General features: G+C 42.0%; 1 protein-coding gene across 1 annotated transcript in view; it reads left to right on the top strand.

Annotated features, from left to right (window-relative positions):
* The window catches only part of ARHGAP31 (Rho GTPase activating protein 31), a 109,687-nt gene that overhangs the window by 57,721 nt on the left and 28,606 nt on the right, over positions 1-23,360 (top strand). The window contains exons 2-6 of the mRNA XM_055316525.1: positions 5,652-5,754; positions 8,000-8,144; positions 17,087-17,169; positions 18,117-18,224; positions 18,953-19,095. Coding sequence (XP_055172500.1) covers positions 5,652-5,754; positions 8,000-8,144; positions 17,087-17,169; positions 18,117-18,224; positions 18,953-19,095 — 582 coding nt within the window. The remainder of the gene's footprint in view (positions 1-5,651; positions 5,755-7,999; positions 8,145-17,086; positions 17,170-18,116; positions 18,225-18,952; positions 19,096-23,360) is intronic.

The following is a 23,360-nucleotide window of genomic DNA, read 5'->3' as shown; positions in this document are numbered from 1 at the left end:
AGCCACTGTGACAGCTCTTAGATTCACCGGGGGTGGAGGGGAGCTGGGAAGTTCTCAGCTGACAGCCAGGAATAATGGAAAAGTAATTGAAATCTTTATTCCATCTCAAGAAAAAAGTGCCATAGGGCCACCTCAGTCAGAGCATAGCAATGCTGCTTAAAGACCTCACTCTCGGGGCACCTGGGTGGCTCAGTGGTTGAGCGGCTGCCTTTGGCTCAGGTCATGATCCTGGGGTCCTAGGATCGAGTCGGGCTCCCTGCAGGGAGCCTACTTCTCCCTCTGCCTGTGTCTCTGCCTCTCTCTGTGTCTCCCATGAATAAAACAAAAAAAGACCTCACTCTCTGCCCTATGCACAGTGGCACATTCTCAGAGACTTTCTTCTCTGTGCAGGGGCTTATCTCCCTTACTCTCTGACCTTCCTCCTGCAAGCATCAATTCTTCTTCACTCACCCGTGGCCCTTAGTCCTTTCTGGCACCTCAGTCAAGATGATGAATATATCCTTCATTCCAGAAAATTTCCCTGACCACTTCCCAATTCCTACCTCCTGCCTCTCCCCTGCTTTCTCCTACTATAAATTAGTGGCATTTTCTAACATAAACGGGAGTGTACAGCATGTACTCTTTTATAGTCTGACGTCTCGCCCATATGCTAGCTATATTATTCTTTATTATGGAGTAGGATTTCATTGTGTGTACAACATTAGACTTTATTTTTTAATTTATTTTTAAGATTGTATTTATTCATTCGTGAGAGACACACAGAGAGGGGCAGAGACACAGGCAGAGGGAGAAGCAGGTCCCTGCAAGGAGTCCAGTGTGGGACTCAATCCCAGGATGCCAGGATCATGACCTGAGTGGAAGGCAGATGCTTAACCACTGAGCTACCCAGGGGCCCCTATTTTTTTTAAAAAAAATATTTTTTAATTTATTTGAGAGAGAGAGAAAGCAGAGCAAGGGGAGGGGCAGAGGGAGAAGCAGCAGACTCCCCACTGAGCAGGGAGCCCAATGACCTGAGGCTCCATCCTAGGACCCCAAGATCATGGCCTGAGCCAAAGGCAGACGCTTAACCTACTGAGCCACCAAGGTGCCTCTAGACTTCACTTTAAAGATTAGGAATGCAGGACTCAGAGAGGGATGATATCTGATTAGTAGAAGACCTTAACAAAAATCCAGAACAGGGAGGAAAGAGGATCATGTTTTCCTAAAACCCAAATGCAATTTGCACTATGAAATCACATGGCTGCCACAACCACATAAGTAACCAAGTAAAACTGTGCTTGTTCCAATCTCTATGTCCATATCTGATCAGGTCCTGGCTACAAAGGGAAGTGGAGCAGTTTAGCAGACATTACTTCTGGGGGGACTCAGAGAAATGAATCAACAGAGAAATGATTACACTAAACCCTTGGAGAGGTGAGGAATTGAGGGAAGAAGTACCCCCACATTATTTTATAAGTAATAAAATGTCTTTTAGTTGCACCAGTTTGGATCAAATGAGCCACAGGACTTTTAAATGTGTCAACTGGAAAGCATAAATCCAAGGCAGAGTATTTCTTTTCCATCAGAATACTTCAAGATTTATTTTGTGCTCAAGATTAAAATTTAACATTCAAGATTGTCGATTCAGGAAAAATAAAACAAAAAAAGGTCATTGAGAACCTTCAGTGCAACAGTTCAAAGAACTTAGAACATTATATCACAATCAACAACGGTGTGTACTTCTGTAGGAGGGGACTTCAGGTTCTTTGAGTCCATGATAAATCTGCAGAACCAGCTCTGTGACTGACCTCTAACATCACCCATGCCCGTGTTGACAGTGAAAGCTTTCTTTCCATCTATCACTGTTTAGCTGTCTTGTGTCAAACTTCTACCCTACCCAGAATCCTAGGTTGTCCCCAGTTTGATTGGACCTCAGGGACAACAGAAAAGAAATCTGAGACTTTGAGACTAAACTCCTAGTAGCCCGAGCAGCATCACTCATGCACCAGTATTACCATTAGACCCTTGCTACCCTGAGTGTGAGAAGCAGGAGGGCAGTGTTCCTATCATTTGGGAATTTCTTAAAAATGCAAATTCTTGACACTCCTCCCCCGTTAGAACACACATGTTAACAAGATCCCAGCAATTTGTGTCACATTAAAGTAGGAGAAGCCCGTGTCTAGTCTAGTGGTTCTTCAACCTCAGCACACCTCAGAATTTCCTGGAGGCAGCTGCTGCTTGAATACCTGACCTGGGGGCCACAGTCGGAAAACCACTGCTCTGGCTCTAGAACTGGATGATTACAGAGATTAAGTGGATCCTTTCCCATTTCCTGAGTTTGATGGAGAATCCCTACATCTTCCACCTCAGCCTACGACCAGAATCCAGGAAAGCTAACACTCCTCAGGGACTAAGACCATGGCCTCCTCCCCTGAGTTGTTTTAATATTGCCTCTTGTTTAAACAGAGCTGTGGACAAAAGGTTCTAGGGCCTCTGTATCAAAGCCAGAATAAATTTACGGCAGAGGCCCCATCCGGGAATGTGTTTTCTCCACCTTTAAACCAAACAGACCTGAGGAGTTACAGCTAAGAGCTATGGTGCTGGGAGGGCCCTACCTGAGAATGAGATAGGATGGGTGGGTGACCCTGCACCACCCCTTATGTAGAGTGTTTTATAAAAGCCTTTCAAGTCCAGGGCTTTTGTTGTGAGTCCTTCTTGGGAATGCTCAGAGCTCTTGAGTCCACTTGCGCCCTGCCTGGCACGATAGCCATACACCTCTGTACGAGCACACGCTGTGGATCACACCAAGGCCAACCATAGCCCTGGGACTCTAACTCAAAATCTGTACAGTGTTGAATCCTGCTGCCTTTGTGTTATGAAGACATACCTAAATGCATAGAAAAGAGACTTTAGACAAGCAAAATTATCTTCAAACAGAAATATTTAACTAGGGGTACCTGGGTGGCTCAGTCAGTTAAGCGTCTGCCTTTAGCTCAAGTCATGATCCCAGGGTCCTGGGATTGAGCCCCATGTTGGGCTCCCTGCTCTATGGGAGCCTGCTTCTCCCTCTCTTCCCCATTCGTGCTCTCTCTTGCTATTTGTGTGTGTGTGTGTATGTGTGTCAAATAAATAAAATCTAAAAAAATAAAATAAAATAAAATTTAACCAAAGAAGGACACAAAAGCCATTCCAAATAGTAGAGATGAGTGTCAACTCATAAGAGGTTGATTCGCTCTACCCTAATCACCCATTGGATGAGAGATGGCAGATTATTTTTACTAAGATTACATCTCACAAATTATGAACTTATATCACAAATAGCCTTCAAATAGAAATAATAACTGTCATTTTAGAATGCTTATTATATATCAGGATCTGTGCTAAATGTTTACAGGTATTAATTCAATCCAAAATATGAGGTTAATATCACTATTATCCTCATTTTATAGATGTAGAAACTGAAAAACAGAATTATTACATATGTATTTTGCCTGAAGTTATGAAGGCAGTTTGATATCTAAACCTGTGTTCTCAATCATAGACCAAATGTGGCAGGCACATTACAAAAACAACAGAACAACAGCTCGGTGCTGTAGGGAAAGAGTTGGGCCATTATTGTGCATGATAGGGGTTAAAGAAAACAAAGACAAAAAAAAAAAACGAAACAATTTTTTTAAGCACTGGAACTCTCCTTGCCTCCTTATTTATTTATTTATTTATTTATTTATTTATTTATTTCTTAGAGGCATGGGGTGAGAGACAAAAATCTCACGAAGAACTCTATTTCATAAGACTGATCAAAGGATAGCTCTTCTGGTGAAAGCCAGGCAGGGGCCCTGGACCCCTTCCCACCCTCTCAGCCCCTTCTCCACCACACTCTGCTCCCACCCTGTATTCACTCATATTGAGTGGTTCCACCTTGTTAGTCGCTGGTCTCAATATTTCCAGTCCCGAGTCCATTCCCGGCCCTCTTCCCACCTGGGATAACTAAGAAGTCCTTCCCCATTTCCAGTCATGAAAGATCAGGGCAAAATATGGATGTGTCCTGGAGAGGAATGGTCCTGGGGGTGAACGGCCTTTGAAAGATGGATAGAATGCTTTAAGTAGGACAAATTTTACTGATCATCCAAAATTATAGTTAGTGGTTGAAAGAAATGGTAGGAAATGTTTAGAAAATATTATAATAGGGACTCCAGGAAGATTTGAGTCTGAGTACCTGGTGTCTACTTATGTAAAAATCCAGCCCAACTTGCAATTGTGTGCAGGCATGATTGTATACATTAAGTGTTAATGGATTGGTGTTACTCTAAACCCAAGTCATTAATGGATTGGATATATTTTGTGGGGAGGGAGCACAGTGCTAACCCAAGCACTAGTTCATGGAGTTCCTACACCCCACCCCCTCCACAACTGAAGACTTCAGTGCCCGAGGCTTGGGCAGCTCCATAAAAAAACCACCATCCACAGCACTCTCATGAAGGGACCTCAGGTGGATCTCTCCAGGGACCAAAGTGGCAAGTGACTTGCTGCTTTCTCCATGCCATCCCAAAAGACCTGTAGCTGCCATTCTGTGTCACTCAGCTGGCTGGGCCAATCAGGGTCAGTCTTGAGGAGAGGCTAGCATATCCAGAGTTTTCTACTTGGGCACTGAGCTTCTGGAGTGGCAGGAATTCAAAAGGCCATGTTGGTTCCCTTTATGTGGTCTGGTCAATCAATGACTGGTTGGACCCCTTTAGTGATCTTGGTGGAAGATGGTTCTCACCTTTAAAAAAAAACCCTTTAGGGACGCCTGGGTGGCTCAGCTGTTGAGCATCTGCCTTTGGCTCAGGGTGTGATCCCTGGGTCCCCCGCGTTGGGCTCCTTGTAGGGAGCCTGCTTCTCCCTCTGCCTATGTCTCTGCCTCTCTCTGTGTGTCTCTCATGAATAAATAAACAAAATCTTAAAAAATAAAATAAAACTTAAAAAAATTTAAAAACTCTTTGACCTTTTAATCACCTTTAACATCCTGGTAGACATTTTCAGTCTCTTTTCCTTCACAATGTATATTTGAATTTGTGCCTTGTTTTTCTTGTACCTACTTATAAGCATTTTCCCATGTGTTAATTACTTTTCATAAGCAACAAATAATCTTGAGTGAGGTAAGTAAATTTATCTGCACACTTGGTTTCTTCATGTGTACAATAGGCAATTGTATGGTGCAACAGCCACCTGGAAGGTTTTTAAAACACAGATTGCTGGGCCCCACCTCCAGAATTTCTGCTTCAGTGGGTCTGGAGTGGGGCCTGGGAATTTGCACACCCAACAAGTTCGCTGCAGATGCTAATGCTGCCAGTCAGAAGACCACACTTGCAGAACCAGTGAAATGAGATTGAGTTGTGGGATTTCCAAGGTCACTGCTGGTTTCAAAATCTAAGTGTTTGCATATTTTTCAAATTCTTTAAGAAAACTCAACCAACTCTTAAAACACATTACTTTTCTAAACTCTAACAAAACCTCATTATTTTTTTTAAATACAAAAGAAGATCGTCTACCTTTTAAAAGTAATTGCTTCCACTTGCAACTTGTACGCATTCCATACTTGCTTCTCCTTGAAGTTACCTGGATTTTTAAAAGGATATCTTTAAAGGACAATTAGACTTCTATCTAATACTTTATTTTTTTTCTTTACATAGTTCCATACGTATTGAAGAGCTGTGCCGAATTTATAGAGACTCACGGCATCGTGGATGGAATTTATCGGCTTTCGGGAGTCACCTCAAATATACAAAGGCTAAGGTAAGCTAGAAGATAATAGCTCCCCAAAGAATTCTCCCATGATCCTTCTTCTGTCCATACCTCTGTCTGCCAAGGTCGGGAGTACCAAAAACCCGAATCGGTTGTGGGAAGGGTAGCAGAGCAGAAGATCAAGTGTGATGTTTTCAGATGTCGAGCTGCTCTTAATCTAATCAGGAAATCCTCTAGTCTGATGTAATTCTTTCCAACAAAAGCTCCTGAGAGGGTTTTTAATCTGCTTTTTTGTCTTGTGCCAGGTTTATCCTTCTTAGGTGGATTCGGTTGAACTCAAATGATTTAAATCGCAAGTTAGGATAACATCATTTGTTATCATTCACTTGCCTACCCAGAGCTCAGTTAGATCCTGGTTACATGGTGTTCAGAACTTGAAGACGATATTAGTTTTTCTGTTGGCACACACTCAACATTTGGTTTTTCAGTTGGTCGGGAAATCAAAAATCTGCATGATTGTGCATTTCTCTCGTTGAGGCCGAGATCTGAAAAATTAGGGATAGTTGAACTATTTCCAATTCTATAGGTTTATCCTAAACAATTCTAAAATATATCCTAGAGCTTTTTGGAAGAAATATCTATCACATTGAATTAAGAGTACAATAGCCTTCACACAAAACAGATATGTATGTGCATGTTTTATATGTATTACATATATATATATATATACACACAATAAAAGAAGTAGATATATAGTATATATAGAGTGTTTTAGCAGGTGTTATTTGTGTGTATTTATTATACATTTAGTTATAAGTGTAGACTTTTAAAACAATAAAAACAGAAATAATCAATTAAAAATTTAAAAATAATAAATGATAAATAAAAATAAATAAATAAAACAATAAAAACATTCATGTTATCAGATTAATCCATTAAATTTAATAGTTGGTACAGTTAATTCATCTTCTTCTTCCTCTGATTTGATTTTCTGCCCCTCCCCCTCATTTCACAACTGTAATGACATTATACCAAAGGAATAAGACATCCTTTTTACTCCTGGAGAACTGGTGGCTGTTAAAAACTAATTGGTTTGTTGCAATCGTAGATTTTAACAGATCTATGTGCTTACATAATTTCACGAATTTACTCGCGTGATATTTTTTAGAGTTTCAACAACAAATACTTTTTAATGTTTTACTCTTAGCTCTGAAATTTGCTGCACCGTAGCTGGTATGGTGGGAGAACATTTGGGCAATAGCCAATTCTTTTTCATTAAAGGACCGACCTTAGCCTCAACGGGACATTCTGGCTAAATCAATGAATAAACTCCGAATTATTCTTGTTCTGCTCCTCTGCTCTCTTTTAAAAAACAAAACAAACACACACCCATGAATTTATAAGGCTGCTACAGGGTTTTCTTTTCGGAGCCCCACCCCTCTCCTTTCAGGTTCCAACAGCATCTGGGATTTCCCCACCCTTTGTTAGACATCAGAACCAGGTGACAGGAAAAGGGGCAGCGAGCTGTTTTGAAGTGCTGGCTCTGAGAGTCCCCGTTGAGTTTGCCACCAATTGGCCACCAAATGAATCCTCTCGAGAACCTAACTTCTCCTCTGTATGAAAGCTCAAATTTGTCATTTTTTAAACAGATTTTTAACTTGGAAGCATATATTATTTGAGGCAGTCTATTCACATCACCTTAGTAAAGAAATCCTTTTTTAATTAGAAACAAGGCCTGGAATCTGATGTTGTTCCCAAACACCCCCCTGTATATTGTTCACAAGTTACTTATACTCTCATCTATCCCGTGAGAGTCAGTATCAGGCAGCTTAGAAGGGTTTGAGTCTCCAGATAAAACAAGTTTGTTGACGTGAGTATATGGAGATGAATGATAACAATCTGACTCACCCTGATTTTGGTCTCTCCTCCAAGACAGAGAAGTTCATTTAGAACAATATTTTGGAGAACTGAAATCTCAACAGGCTTTTCTGGCAAATTGTTTTCATATTTCCCCTACTGTTCATAACTGAAACTGAGACATAATGGCCTGAGAAATCCATTTGTACATGGGCATTATGTTTTCCTAACGAAGGCAGCTTTTACAGGGAAGATCCAGACCTGAAGTGGAAGTCTTCCCGTGCTTTCCCTATGCCGAGAATAGAAGGTCATTTTGATCAAGGTCAAAAATAGAGTCAGATCAGCAGTTTAGGGTCTTTTTACCCCTTAGCAGCCAAGCAGCTGCTGACATGGAACGCATGCTCCTGGGATTGTTATGTCTCTGTCTGTGTTGTTTCAGGCAAGAGTTTGGCTCAGATCAATGTCCAGATCTGACAAGGGAAGTGTACCTCCAGGACATTCACTGTGTGGGCTCACTCTGCAAGCTCTACTTTAGGGAGCTGCCCAACCCTCTCCTGACTTATGAGCTCTATGAGAAATTCACGGTGAGTGTTTGGATTTCCATTATGGTTACTGGGTGGGACTCATGGACTGGCCAAGGAGAGTTTCAGCACTAAAATAACAATAATAAAACTCACCAGATGGTTGACATTATCTTAGCCAGGTAATGGAAGTAAGATGCCATAGTGAGGAAGGTAAGGTAGTGGGTCCATTGGCTACATTTTTCCTTTTTTAGAGTTTCAGAATCATGTTTATTTGTTTCAAGAGCTGAATTAGAATGATCCCTGTGTTTACTTAACCAAATGTGCCTCACTGTAGAGGGGAAACTAAGAACGAGAGATGTGAAATGACTGGACCGATGTCACACAGCAGGACAGGAATCCGATGTCACACAGCAGGACAGGAATGTGAGACTCCAGATATACATCTACTGCTAGTTTATTTTTATCAAGCTTCTCCTTCTGTGTTTCTTTTGGAGGTTGGGGAATGAGGTGGGCAAGTAGAGGTGGGAGAGAGGACAAACCCAAGTCAAGGGAGATCAGAAAGCTGAAAAGAAAAAAAAATTAAAAAAATTTAAAAAAGAAAGCTGAAAAGAGAAAAGAATCCAGGAAATGCATCCAAGAGAAAGTGTAGGCTGGGCCCATGAGTTGGGTTGGTGAAGGGTAGATGGACAGGACACCTTACTAGCAGCTCTGTGGTTACCAAATAGGGGCATCTGTAGAAAAAGTAGAAAGAATAAGTTGTTACAGAGTGTCTGTAGAGATAGCATTAAATATCAGACTTGAACATTTGGCTGCTGGGGTGAAGGTGTAGAGTAGGAGGAGAAATGGGTTTAACCATGATTGAGGCTCAGCTAAAAAAGGGGGGGGGGTGAGAAACATGAGGGTGTATGCAAGAGAGTGATTAAGAGTTGACCATGAAATTTCGTCTGAATAAGAAGGGAAGTGAGACTGTAAGGCAGTGAGTAACAGTGAAAAAGTACTATCGATGGATTATTCATTCCAAAGAGGTCAATAGACTGTTACAGTGGGATGGTCAAAGGGGATATTTGAAATTAAGATTATTGAGGAGTTGCAAGTATTGGTAAGGACCAGATCTAGACTCTAACATGGAAAGCAATCTTTCTCATAACTCCTGTAATAAACTTATTTTGAGCATATAAAAAGTTCTTCAATTCCAAATGATATAGGAATAAATGGATACATTTTGAAATATATATTTCAAACATATATTTGGACCATTAAAATATATTTAAGAGTTTCCAATAATAGAGGGAAACACTCATAATCATAACTGGAAAAGAACAGATGCCTAATTGTATATTAAAACGTAATTAAAGGGAAAGATGTTCTAAGAATTAATAGCCATTTATTTCAATGATGAGATTATTGTTTTCCCTGCTTCTTTAGACTTTAACTTTCAAAATCTCATCTGCTAAAAGTACGTTAATTTTTTTAATGAAAAAAATTTAGGCCCAAACACAAAAAACTTGGGCCTAGAGGTTGGCTACTGGAGAAGCCAACATATACCAGGTGATGTGAAGTGTCAGGGTTTGTGGACCTTAAGAGATCTAAGGGGACCTCAAGATCTAAGGCTGAAGACAAATGAACCCCCTCTCTGAGTGGAAGTCAAAAATAATGGCAGCCTCTAACCTTTGAAACCACAGAGGAGTCTTTCCCAGGAACCAGGAGGAAAAGTCATGGGTCTCATGTGAATCTGCCAGATTATAATCACCATCACCATATGTGATTATTTCCTCATTTTAGAAGTAATCATATTTGGTAAAAGACAGTTTGGAAAATAGAGGAAAGTAGAAAGGAACCTTTTGTCTCCTCTCTTAAACACCAAAGATAACTACCAAAGTAACATTTGGGTATTCTTTCACTCTTTTATTGCTTGCATAGTGTTTTTGTTGTGTTTTGTTTTCCCAAATTGAAATAGAATTTTATTGCAAAAATGAAAGCAATACAAAAAAGCATAAGGGAGAAAGTATTAATCCCTGGAAATCCAACACCCCAGGCATATCTGCTGATGACATTTCAGGAGACATCATTACAGATCTCTCACTGTCTCTCAAGCTCTCTCAATCTGTCTCTTTCTTTCTGCCCACTTGCCCTTTTCAGTACTGTCTATCGCTGCTTTGATACATTAACTCAACAGCGCAACCATCTTTCTGTGCTCACAAATAGAGAAACCCTATTTTTACAGAGAAGTTTCTCATATGTGTAATGAATTTCTGAAGCCAGTTTCCTACTGATGGGCATTTAGACTTTTTGTTTCTCAACACTTTGCTTTTAAAAAAAATATGAAAAATATTTTTTGTACACATATCTTTGTCCATTTCTCTGTTTATATCTTTAGGGAAAAAATAGATTTAGATTCATTGAGTAAAAAGCTCTTATTTAAAATTTTGTTATGTATTACCAAACTGTTCTCCAGAGAGATAAGAATAGTATTTTTTCTGCAGCCTCACTAATACTGGGTATTTGTTAAATTATCTGCCAATCTGAGTCAACTAAAAATATATCTTATTTTTCTTTTAATTTGTGCATAAGACTTTATTGCCTTTTTCTAGATAGTTTTAATCCTCTGATCTGTACAATAGTACATCTTAGAATATGGAAGAATAGAATATTGTCATGTTAAAGAACAGAATTAGTCTAATTTATTTTAACTATATTTCATTTTATGATAGTTGGAAGTAGATAAGAATTCTTGTCTGGAAACTTCAAAAATACAGTTTTTTCTTAAATCGTGCTTATTCAGAACAAAACCCATATTTATCACTTCCCACTTTTGTTCCCTAACATTGCTAATCATTCTGTTCTCCCACAGCAACATGCTAATACCAAAGCAACATTATTTTCCATTTGTCATCAGATTTCCAGGAATCTAACAAGGTATTGACACTAAAAAAATAAAATAAAATAAAATTTTTTTGCTGTGCAACTGACTTCTACATAGGTAGGATCTAGTGACATCAATGATGTTGAAAATTTTATCATTTAATTGATTTCTTTGATCACAATAACAAATTAAGATAATATAAGCAAAACTTCTTCAGGAATGTGGAAATAACTGTTAACATTGTCACACATTCTTAAAATGATTTATTTAAACCCACTGGCACAGCTAAAGTAGAATACGATCTCAATGGAAAAATAGAATTAAAGAAATATTAATGGAATAATAATAATGAATTTATTTATTAAATAAATTAATGTGAATAGACTGGACACCTCAGAAAGTCATTAGGAATACTATTGAGTATCCTAAAGTGCTCATATGTTTTAAATACAGTAACTCTATTTTTAGGATTACATTCTAAGATAATAATAAGATGTATACACACATAACTGACTCCTAAATACTTTATTGCAGTAGTATAATACCAAAATTTGGGGATTGTGTGTCTAACAGTAAGGTAAGAAATAGGTTAAATTAATTATGATAAATATATTATTTTTGATCCTGGATAGCCATGAAAAGTCACATTTCTGAAGGATATTTATTGGCCACAATGTAAAATTAAATGGAAGAAAGCAATATGTGCAACTGAATAGGAGGTGATGCCAGCGTTCATATTTGGTGCTGGGAAGTCGGGCAGATTGCTTCTTTTATGCTTCACACATGAATAGGTTAATAATAATGTCTGGATGGTAGGCTAGCAAGTGATTTTTAATTCCTTCATACTTCATATTTTAATTTTAAGTACACGTATTAGTTTCCTGTAGCTGCTGTAACAAGTCAGCACGAACTTAGTGGCTTAAACAACAGAAATTTGTTCTTTCTCAGTTCAAGAGCCCAGAAGTCTGAAATCAGTTTCCCTGGGCTGAAATCAAGGTGTGAGCAGGGCGGTGCTCCTTCCAGAGACTCTCGGGAGGGGGGTTGGGGGGAGGGGTTCCTCACCTCTTCCAGCTTCTGGTGGCTGCCAGCACTCATGGCTTGTAGCCAATTCACTCCCACCTCTGCTTCCGTGATGGCATTGTCCTCTCCTCTTCTATCCTGTGTCAGATTTCCCTCTGCCTCCCTCTTACAAGGATAGTTGTGATTGCATTTAGGGCCCATCGGATTAATCAGGATCATCTCAACTCAAAATCTTTAATTGAATTCCGTCTGCAAAGACTCCTTTCCCAAATAAAGTAACACCTACCGGTTCCAGAGATTAGGACCTGATATCTTTGGGAGCAGTTGTTCAACCTACTATATTACCTTTTATTTTTATCAAGTAAAAAAAAAGAAAGTTCATTTTAGGAATAATTCAACTTTGGTCAGATTGATTCAGCTGGAATCATTATACCCAAAAGAAAAGTTGCTGATTTGGGATTTTTAGAGAAGGCAGTCTAGAGGGGTATTTAATTTTGTATTACATTTATGTTGAACTAACTTCTTAGTGGATCAGTCTCCCTCATTCAACTGCCAGCTTCCTGAGGGCAGAAACAGTGTTCATTTTGCTCATTCTTGTTTTTCCTTTCTCTGCTCTCCAGCTACTGGAAAATGTTGGGAATGTTTACCTAGTAAGCCTTTGCTGACAGGTTTGTGAACCCACACACATCATTTAAACTGTCACTTGGGGTGGGTGACGAGTGTGTGGCAGGAGGCAAAAGCGAACTGGCTGGGAGCTCAAGAGAGCTGCCCCTGGGCGAGGGGGTGGGGGGTAGGGGGTGGAAGTGGGCAGTGACCAGCTGCCTCTGGTTTGCCTAGGACTTTCCCAGTTTTAACACTGAAAGTCCTATGTCCCAGGGAACCCTTAATCTCAGGCAAACCAGGATAACGGGAAACTGCAGGTAGACAAGATCACGTTAATTCTAGCTGGGGCACAGGGGGTGCCTACCCTGGCAAAATCCAAAGGCAGAGAAGCGACTGGTGGCAAAACAAGGAAGCAATTCATTTCCGGGAGGCCAACACCAGGGGGACTGTGGACTAGCATCTCCAAGACTGTCTGCAAAGACCCAAAAATACTTTGCAGGTTTATATAAGGAAAATGGAGGGAAAAGGTGGGCGGGTACGTGCAGGTGGGTAGTGAAGGTCAAACAGGTCTTTGTCTTGGGGTCAGTCACGGGGTCTTGCTGGCTCAGAACGGTCCTTCGGGCTTGAGGGATAGCTTTGATTCCCTCAGGGATGCTTTGCCCACAGGGTCTTTTGCCTGGGGGAACAGATAAGCTGGAAAGAAGAACTTAATCAGTTGAAAGTTTGAGGTCAAATGGAGATAGCAAAAATTCTCTTTCATAATCAAGCTTGTGGGACAAAGACATAAAGGTGTAAGGACTGTCTGGAAGGACACACAGAGGTAGTTACCTCTGGAGACCACCTCTGAAGGTCTGCAGTAGGCAGGAAGACTTTCTTCTGGGTGTTCCTTTGGTTGCTTTCATTCTTTAAATTGTGTGCATGAATTACTTTTTAGTCTATTAAGTTAAAATAATTTACTGTAGTTGTAGCTGGGGTGCAGTTGGAAAGGAGAGGCATGGGTTGGTTATCCACCCTGGTGACAGAGCTGCCCAGGCAGCAGGACCTGAACTATAAGGGCGACAGTAGAATTCAGGTAAACAGATAAAGCAAGAGCAAGGGGCCCACCAGAAGGAGCAAGAAGAGTCCAATCTTGGACCATGTCCACAAAGGGCAAGGAAGCCAGTGTTATTGATACTGATTGGAAGAGAGCAAGTAGTCACAGATTCATCCTCGGTCTTTTAAAATTTAACTGTTAGCCAGATGAGCTTGACAAAAGTTGAGTGAAATTCTCTCTCTGGCAAAAAATGGGGGTAGGCAAAGTTTCAACTCCCCTTCCCCAATTCCCTGGTGTTGGGTTCAGCCAACCTAATGGGAGAACACGAAATGAAGAATAGGTTTGTAGGACTGGACCCCTCTGGGAGAAACTACAGGATCCAGAGGGCTTCTGGAAGAGGATGGGGAGAGGCTGTGAACAATGAAATAAACAAGAATCCCAAATGGGACCCGCAGGCATTAGGGGGAGGGCCCGCCCAGCCTCGCAGAACAAAGATGACTAACAGCTTCCTAAAATATCAAAGAAACTTTCCATGAGGGCTATTAAATTGACCTGCACCTTTATTCCCCAGATACATTTTTAGAAAAAGTTTGCTGAGAGGAAGAGAGGCTTCCCACCCTTCCCTCTTTGCAGGATAGAATGTGGGAGGGTCTACACCACATTCCACAGCCTCTCTTTCCTCAGGAGCTTCTTTCCCCTGGCTCCCCTCCTGAGACCATTAGGAAGACCGCAGGTGTCAGGGTTCCTACTTCAGGTCCCATTCTTGTTCCCACCCTCCACCACCTCCTCCATATCTCGAAAACTGAGGATTTCAACAGAGATCATGCTTATGCTGGCTCAATTCTCAGGCTTGCACTCCCATGGGAGGATTGGGACACCCGCGACTGTCACCCCCCTGGTTCCTCCTTTCTCCCACCAGTGCTTAGGAAGCAAAATCTCAAGTGCTCCCATGTAGAGAGTTTTGACAGCCTTTTGAAACAGCTGATGTCTGTGTATGTCTTGCTGCAATTAAATTGAAAGGGGAGATGAGAAGGGAGAAAAGGAAAGGAAAAAGAAAATTGATGGACAAAGCCCTGGCATGATGTCCCCCTTAGACGGAGTATAACAAACTCAACAAATACGGACGGAGTGCCTCCTGGGTGCCAGGCCCTGCGCTAGGCACTAGGACTCATCACATCCTGCTCTTGCAGAGCTTACATCTAGCGTGGGAGACCGGCAATAAGCAATGGATGGAATAAATGAGTATGTGATACAGCAGCGGTGATGGTGGGAGGGCTGTGGGAAGCAGTGGAGACAGGTAAGGGGGCTGAGAAGTCCAGGCTGGGGCAGCGCTTAGGGCTTCTCTAAGTTAGAACAGAGCAGACACAGCAGGTGTGGCCTAGAATAGGCCCTAGAATAGGGCCTCGCATAACGGAAAGTGCCCAATAAATTTCCTTCTACTTTTCCATGCTTGAAAATACTCATTGCTGAGAGTATGAGCTTCAGCCTTCACACACAAGCAAAAAATGGCAGCTGAAGCCTGAGCAGAAGTAAGCGATATAAGAAAACTATACGACACTTAGGATCCTGTTTCTGGTTGTATTGCAGGGGGAGGTATTTATCAAATTAAGGACTGTTATTTCCTGATTTTACTTTTCCTTATATACAAATGTAGAGCAAGTTTCTAGGACTGGGAGGAAATACAAGGCTGTGTAAGTCACATAGGCCTGTGAATTCAGGGCCTTAAGGATTGACATGAGCTCAAGCGCTGTCTTTAAAGCGCATCTTGACCTCAGCGGGGTTACCCAGGTATGTGCATGTGAAAGAATTCATGGGGCTCTAGCTTAAGATTGGTAGTTGTTTTTTTTTTTTTTTTTTAAGATTTTATTTATTTATTCATGAGAGACACACACACAGAGAGAGAGGCAGAGACACAGGCAGAGGGAGAAGCAGGCGCCATGCAGGGAGCCCGACATGGGACTCGATCCCAGGTCTCCAGGATCACGCCCCGGGCCGAAGGCAGCGCGAAACCGCTGAGCCACCCAGGCTGCCCAAGATTGGTAGATTTTTAATGTATGTAAAGTATACCTCAGTGAAAAAAGAAAGGTGATGATCATTGACCGAGCGCTTAGGTACAGCTAAGTTCTTGAGCACTCAGGCCCTGCACTGGAAGGGGCCCTGGAGCCCGGGGCCCGGGCAGGACAGCTTCTCAGGACAGGGCACAGGGGCACCTGCCCCGGGATATCTGCATTGTGCAGAAGTTCTGGGCAAGCCTGTGATCACACTGCCTTTGCTGATGCCCTTGCCTGCCCTTGAAGGTGCTGGGCAGAGGGGAGTGATACAAGCTGGCTGAGTCCAAGGACCCAGAGCAGAGTCCCACAGACCCAGCCACGAGGGTCCTTGGCTTCTCGCAGGATGGAAATCAAATACAAGCTGAGAAGAAGTGAGGGTAGAATGTATCAAAGACAGAGAGAGAGTAGATATGGACAGAGAATTTTCCGGAAGACTCAGAAAGGAAAGAAGAATGAGTTTCATCTTTACTTGGAGCCTGGGGTCTTTATTGAGGACGGTGGTGTGCATGTGTTGTGTCAGTAACCCAGGAACATAGACGAGTGTTTAGGTGTTCTCCGTAAGTCACTTATGCCCTGGAGCTGGGGATTTTGATGAGTCAGTGGTGTTGGAAACAGATCCTGACAACCCCACCGTCAGGATGACATCCTTAGGTGTCATCTGTTGTGCTGGAAGACTCCAAAGAGATCATTAACTTTTCTTCCTTTGCAAGGAGGACATATGTTATCTGTTCTGTAAGGCCTGTGTAAGGTGAGAGGTGTAGGTCCTAGCAAGAACAGAAGCAGGAAAAGGAGCAGAGAAAAAAAGCCCAGCTTTTTTCTTGGGGTCCCTTCAGTTTCCATCTCGGGAGAACAAATACCCATGTAGGAAATAACCAGAGAACAAGTCCAGGTGAGACCATCAGGTCTCAGGGACAAAGTTCTTACCCTGCTGAGAAGGCTCATCTTCCCGGCTTCCTCATATCAGCACCTACGACAGTAGATGAGCTACTGAGTACTGAGGTCATGGAACAGTGTCAGGCCAGGGGGGAGAAGCTATTTGCACCCAAGAAGACAGCTGGCTAAGTAAACATGGAGCCACGCTGTCATTTCCATCTCTGTATGTTTATGTCCCAGTGGGAATCTCTGTCACTCTCCCTGCCACACCATACACCCAAGATTCTCCACCTTTACCAGATACCCAATAACCTTCTGAGGACACACAGACCCAAGCAATCCACATGTCCCCGTGTGCACTCAACCTTTAGACGCTTGAACATCATGAACACTCAGGTTTGGTTGTTTGTGTTTACTAGGAAAGCATGCCTCTTGGCAGGATGACCTCTAGACCTGGTTGGAAGGCCGGGGTACCCAAAACCTAAATAAAACCAGGAGACACAGGTGGGTGTCCACCTTCTGAAGCACTCACTGGGCTGCTTCATGTTCTTCTCCACAGGAAGCAGTGTCACATTGCCCGGAAGAAGGCCAACTGGCCCGAATCCAAAATGTTATCCAGGAGCTTCCCCCATCCCATTATAGGTAAGAACCCTTGGTAAAAGAAGTCCACAGCCTCTCAAGGTGGTTGAACACCAAAGATGCATGCTAGTATCATAAAAGGGAACAAGTTCAGTGGATAGTGACTTTCCTGTGGCATTTTGAGGTGGGTGAACTGGTCAACTTTTATCAGAGTGAGTTGGTGCCTGCCCAGAGACACTGGCAGGAAGGGGCAGCCCATGTCCTATTTCCTTGTGGGGCACCCCTCAGAGTCTCACAGGAAGTCATTCTGGTCACACAAGCCAGCATCACTGGCTATGATATCCTAGGTTCTTACCCAGATTCATAGCATAAACATATCTCTGGAATCCAGGTTGATTTTTAAGGAGGGTTTGGCTGTAGCCCTTGAGTTTGTGGTTGACTGATCTCTCTGTTTGCTCATCAGTGCCATCCCTCACATCATCCCATCCTTCCATTTTGTTCTTCACAGGTTAGCCCCTTATCTTTCCACCTTTCCCAGTTCTCTAAGCCTCTTTTACAAGGGGGCAGATTTTGATACGGTATGACAAAGAACTGGCTACAGTAACAGATGCCATTCATCCATGAGATGAGCTCTCTAACTAACAAGGGACCAAGTTACCCCTAGCTGGAAGAATTACTGAAAGAGCATAGAGATAAGAGCCAGTTTCAAGATCCTGTGCCGGCAATGGTGGCCTGGGTCAAGGGAGGCCTGGGGAGCTGTCTCTGGCTCTCCAAGGGCCTCAGCTGACTTCTGACAAAACCATACCCCTTCTCCATCCTGGGCCAGCATGCCTAGGGCCAAGAAGATTATTTCCATCAATCTTGATACCTTCCTGACATCCCTCCAAAATTCATGAGATAGAAATATTTAGAATCTCTTAAATCCAAACTCAGAAATTATCTCCAGATGTCAGGCTTTACACAGGCACTGAAGTTTGTTTGTTAAAAAAAAAAAAAATGAACCATTACAGGACCTTGGAATACCTGATTCGACACCTGGCCCACATCGCCTCCTTCAGCAGCAAGACCAACATGCATGCCAGGAACCTGGCCCTGGTGTGGGCGCCAAACCTGCTCAGGTAACCACCACGTGCTCACCGTCTCACCATCCCCATGAGCTCAGAGCAGCCCCCCAACTGAAACAAAGATTGGATTCCCCAAAACGGAAGCCTCTTGAAGACAAACCTATAGCTAAGTGGTCATTTGTCACACATAAATTAAGATAATTTTAATAGCATGAGCTCTTTGTGGTTTTTTTGTTTGTTTGTTTGTTTTTGGGGGGGTTTAGCATGAGCTCTTTGTTAACCTGGAAACTCTGTGTTCCACAGGTGTTTTCTGGCTACAACTAGCATATGGCTGAAGTTTTGGGTCTGTAGGTCATAATTTTTTGAAAAGGCCTTTCTTGTCTGTAGGACTTACTGGCTTTTGTTGGTCTTGGTGGGATCACTGCTTCATTTGATTTCATAAATGATGACCTGACCCACAGAACAATGGCGGGGCGGGGGGGGGGGTGGCAGGAAGAGATCCTGTGGGGGAAAAAAATCAGTTCCTGGATATTTACAAATACAATGTTTCTAGTCTAGCAATGTATGATACCTGGTAATTGTTTTTAAATTTGTTCAGTGTGTTGGGCTTCACAGCCTTCAGAGAGTCCTTTTAATAGGTCTTAGTTAAAAAATATTCTAGAGATTAACAAAATGTATACATTTAGGAAATGGGGCTTGTGCAGAAGGCACATTGGCTTCCCCTTACTGCTTTCTGTTGTGGGCCAGACTCAGTCACTAAGTGTGTTTCATCCGTGATTTAGGTCCAAAGAAATCGAAGCCACTGGTTGCAATGGAGACGCAGCTTTCCTTGCAGTTCGGGTCCAGCAGGTGGTGATTGAGTTCATATTGAATCATGTGGATCAAATCTTTAACAATGGCACACCTGGGTCTTTGGAGAACAATGGTAATGACTTCTTCTGGCATATTCCCTACTAGGCCATCCTTCTTCCTTGCCTTAGTCATGGGGCTCAAGAATAAGTTAAGGCGGGCTTGGTTCTAGTTCTGAGTGTTGGCTGTGTGTGTGTGCTGACTCCTTTGTATGTCAGCGTCTGGGGATCGTGCATATATGTACATTGATCTGTGTGCAGCAAGACATGTTCGTGGGTGGCTGTAGCATGTTTCTGATCAGTTTCATACATGGCCTATCCCTTGAACACAGAGTTCTGCGCTGGAATAATCTGTTGGTTGTAGTGAGCCATCAAACTCTCCGGGTTATTATCTACAGGTAACATTCCTTCCTTTTAACTATTAGATTTCACCTTTCCTTTCATTATGGTATTTTGGAAGACCCTTTTGCCTACGTCTGGGAGTTTTACGTGAATGAGTTAAGACACAGCATGGTCATATGCACATGTATGCTCGGAATGCATTCTCTTCACAAGCATTTCTTGAGTGCTTACTTTGTTCTACCGCCCAGCAGGCACTAGGCATACAAAAATAAGTGTGGGTTTGTGGGCATGCCTATGCAAAGACTAGTTAGCACTGAAACCCTCTGTAGCCATGTTCTTGAGAAAGATCTAGCGATTGTAGCCTGGATGTGATGAGATGTGAGGATGCGATTTCCTATAGCTCTCATAATGATACAATGAACCCTAGGCATGAATTGGTTTATGTTGCTTGAATCCTGTGAGCTTAATTTGTAAAAATCAAAAATCTAGTTGATCAAGAAGCCTTGTAACTACCACTTGTGTGAATTTTCCATCATTAGCATACACCACAATCACCCAGAGGGCTGTTCAAATACAGATTACTGGACCTAATCCCCAGAACTTCTGATTCGGTGCATCTGGAATGCTGCTAAGAATCTGTATTTCTCCCATTCAAGTACTAACCAGGCCCAACCCTGCTTAGCTTCCGAGATCAGAAGAGATTGGGCGCGCTTAGGGTGATATGGCTGTAAGATGAGAGAATTTGTATTTCTAATGAATTTTCAGGCGATGTTGCTGCTGCTGGTTGGGGTCCACACTTGGAGAACCAGTGGTATATGAGAATCCTATATGCAAAATATTTGTGTTAGCTGATTAAAGCATTTTTTTCAAGTTTAGCTAATGTGTTTGGAAAAAACAAGTATAAACATCAGAATAATCAATTGTAGTTAACATCAAATTTTGATTCCTGGCATAATTCCTATCCTCTATGTGGCTTGTAACTTTTCTTTGAAAAAAAATTTTTATTGAAATAAAATTCACATAGCATAAAATTAACCATTTTAATCATTTTAAAGTATACAATTCAGTGGCTTTTAGTGTATTCACAGAATTGTGCAACCATCACCACCATCTAATTTCAGAACATTGCATCACTCCAGAAAGAAACCCCATACACATGAAGCAGTCTCTGCACATTTTGCCCTCCCCTGAGACCCTGGCAACCACGAAGCTACTTTCTATTTCTAGGGATTTGCCTCTTCTGGACATTTTATATACATGGAATCATACAACATGTGGTCTTTTGTGACTGACTTCTTTCACTTAGCACATGTTCTTTGAGGCTCACCCATATTGTTACATGTCTCAGTGTTTCTTCCCTTTTTATGCATGAATAATATACATATTCTGTTGTATGCATATACTACACTCTGTTTATCCATTCTTCAGTTGATGGCCATTTGGGTTGTTTCCACTTTTTTGGTTATTATGAACAATCTGCTGTGAATCCAAGTTCTTGTGTGAACACATGTTTTTGATTCTTTTGGTTGTATACTTAGGAGTGGCTAATGTTTCTTTTATTTTTATTTTAATTCTCCCAGTATAGATATATTTTTTTGAAGATTTTATTTATTTCTTTGAGAAAGAGAGAAAAAAACACAAATGGGAGAAGGGGCAGAGGGAGAAGCAGACCTCTGGCTGAGCAGGGAGCCCAATATGGAGGCTTGATCCCAGATCCTGGGATCATGACCTGAGCTGAAGGCAGATGCTTAACCGACTGAGCCACCCAGGCTTCCCTATAGATGTATCTTTTATCATAAGCTATATAAAGCCTTTTTGAAGGTAGGAGAGAATATGCATTCATGCATCCTTTTGAATCAACTAGTAAATTATTGGGGACTTACTCTATGCCAGGAACGATTGCAGGTGGTCTCTGTACATCATCTCATTGACTTATCACAACAACCAGAAAGTGTTATTGACCTTATGTTATATATGAAGAGGCAGAGCATGGGAAAAGCTTAGTACCTGCCCAAAGCCATACAACAGGTAACTTTGAAACTGAATGTTGAACCTAATTTTTCAGCCCATTGCTCTTTCCTTAACTCTATGCTGCCTCTCTGAAGAGAAAAAATAGGAAAATAAACCAATAAACAATTGTGGAGAATTAGTGGCTTCTGGGAAATGTTCTTCTAGATAGCAAATCCTGTTACTGTTAGTGTTAAAGCTGTTCCTGATTCCAACCTGGAAATGCCTGTTCTCCTTGCGACCATTGCCTTAATCATCTTTTGTACTGTATATTGAAATCCAGTTTATTCTTGAGCCTTTAACTCTTGAGTTTCTCTAATACTTATTATTCAGTGCATTTCATTTAAATGTTCTTGTTATGATTTCATTTTGACTGTGGTAAGATAACATAGTGTTTACACAAGATGGAAGAAGCCATACCCTCTGGAATTTTAGATTTGTAAATAGGGTGGGTTTTTTTTTTTAAGATTTTATTTATTTGACAGAGAGGCAGAGAGAGCAAGCACGTGTAGAAGGAGCGGGAGAGGAGGAAGCATGTTCCCTGCTGAGCAGGGAGCCTGATGCAAAGCTCGATTCCAGGACCCTGGGATAGTGACCTGAGCCGAAGGCAAATGCTCAGTCTACTGAGCCACCTAGGTCCCCTGGAAATAGGGTTCTATTTCATTTTTTTAAAAGATTTATTTATTTATTCATTCAGAGAGAGCGAAGAGAGAGGCAGAGACACAGGCAGAGGGAGAAGCAGGCTCCATGCAGGAAGCCCGATGTGGGACTCGATCCAGGGTCCCCAGGATCACACCCCGGGCTGCAGGTGGCGCTAAACCGCTGCGCCACCGGGGCTGCCCAGGTTCTATTTCAAATTGGAAAGATTTTAGAAGTCATAGAATCCAATACCTTTGTTTAATAAATGAGAGCAACGAGGTCCAAGAGATTGTGATGTACCCAAGATTCATTAAAACGTAAATATGCACTGAGCACCTTCTAGGTGCCAGGCACTACTCTGCACACTGTGGACACATCAGTGCCCAAAATGGCAAAGATCCTGCCCTGCAGAAAACTCTAGTCTAGTTGAGAAGACAGACCATATACAAGGTTACAAATAAATACATGATCACTTTAAAGACCGTAAATACCATGAATAAAATACAGCAGGTTGATGTAATGGTCAATGATTTGGGGGTGTTATTTTGGTACAGAGTGGCCATGGTCTCTGAGGAAGTGATCTTTGAACTGAGACCTTATGACAAAAGGAACCAACCACATGAGGATCTGGGGGAAGAATGTTCCAAACAGTAAGAACAGAGATTATAAAAGCTCTGAAGTGGCAAGGAGCTCAGAGTGGTACAGAAAGTAGGCCAGTGTGGCTAGAGCCAATGGGGTACCCAAGGTGGGGTGCCCTACCCTAGGGGCACCAAAGACCAGAATACCAAACTATGGCTGTTGGAAGACACTATTACGATTTCTTCTTCATTTCTTTCTATTGTATATTTTGTCATTTCTATGATTTTGTATGTTTTCTGTTATATATGACACTAACACAGTGGTATATGTGTATAATTTATAATGGGAATATACAGTCAAAAATTTTTACCATATATTTTTGTAGAGCACTGGGTCAGTGGGCAAAGAGGAGAGGGAAAACAGATGGAGAGTCCTTGTAGGTCAAACTAGGAGTTTGGTTTGTTCTCTGTGCCATGGGAAAGTATTTGAGGATTTTGAGCAAGGAGTGTAGGGCCTGGGCATTCTGACTGCTGTGTGAAGGAGAGATGGAAAGGCAGCAAGTCTAGAAGCAGGAAGACCAGTTAAGGACCAATGGCAGAAATCAGGTGGGCCGTCCTGGTGGGCTGGACTAGCATGTTAGCAGTGGACATAAGGAAGGTGGCTGGATTCAGCATGCATTTTGGAGGTAAGAGTTGTAGGACTTGGGACGCCTGGGTGGCTCAGAGGTTGAGCGTCTGCCTTTGGTTCGGGGTGGATCCCGGGATCCTAAGATCAA

The sequence above is a fragment of the Nyctereutes procyonoides genome, unplaced genomic scaffold (assembly GCF_905146905.1).
Source record: "Nyctereutes procyonoides isolate TBG_1078 unplaced genomic scaffold, NYPRO_anot_genome, whole genome shotgun sequence".
NCBI classification, from domain to species: Eukaryota; Metazoa; Chordata; class Mammalia; order Carnivora; family Canidae; genus Nyctereutes; species Nyctereutes procyonoides.
This window is presented reverse-complemented; position numbering and strand designations above follow the sequence as displayed.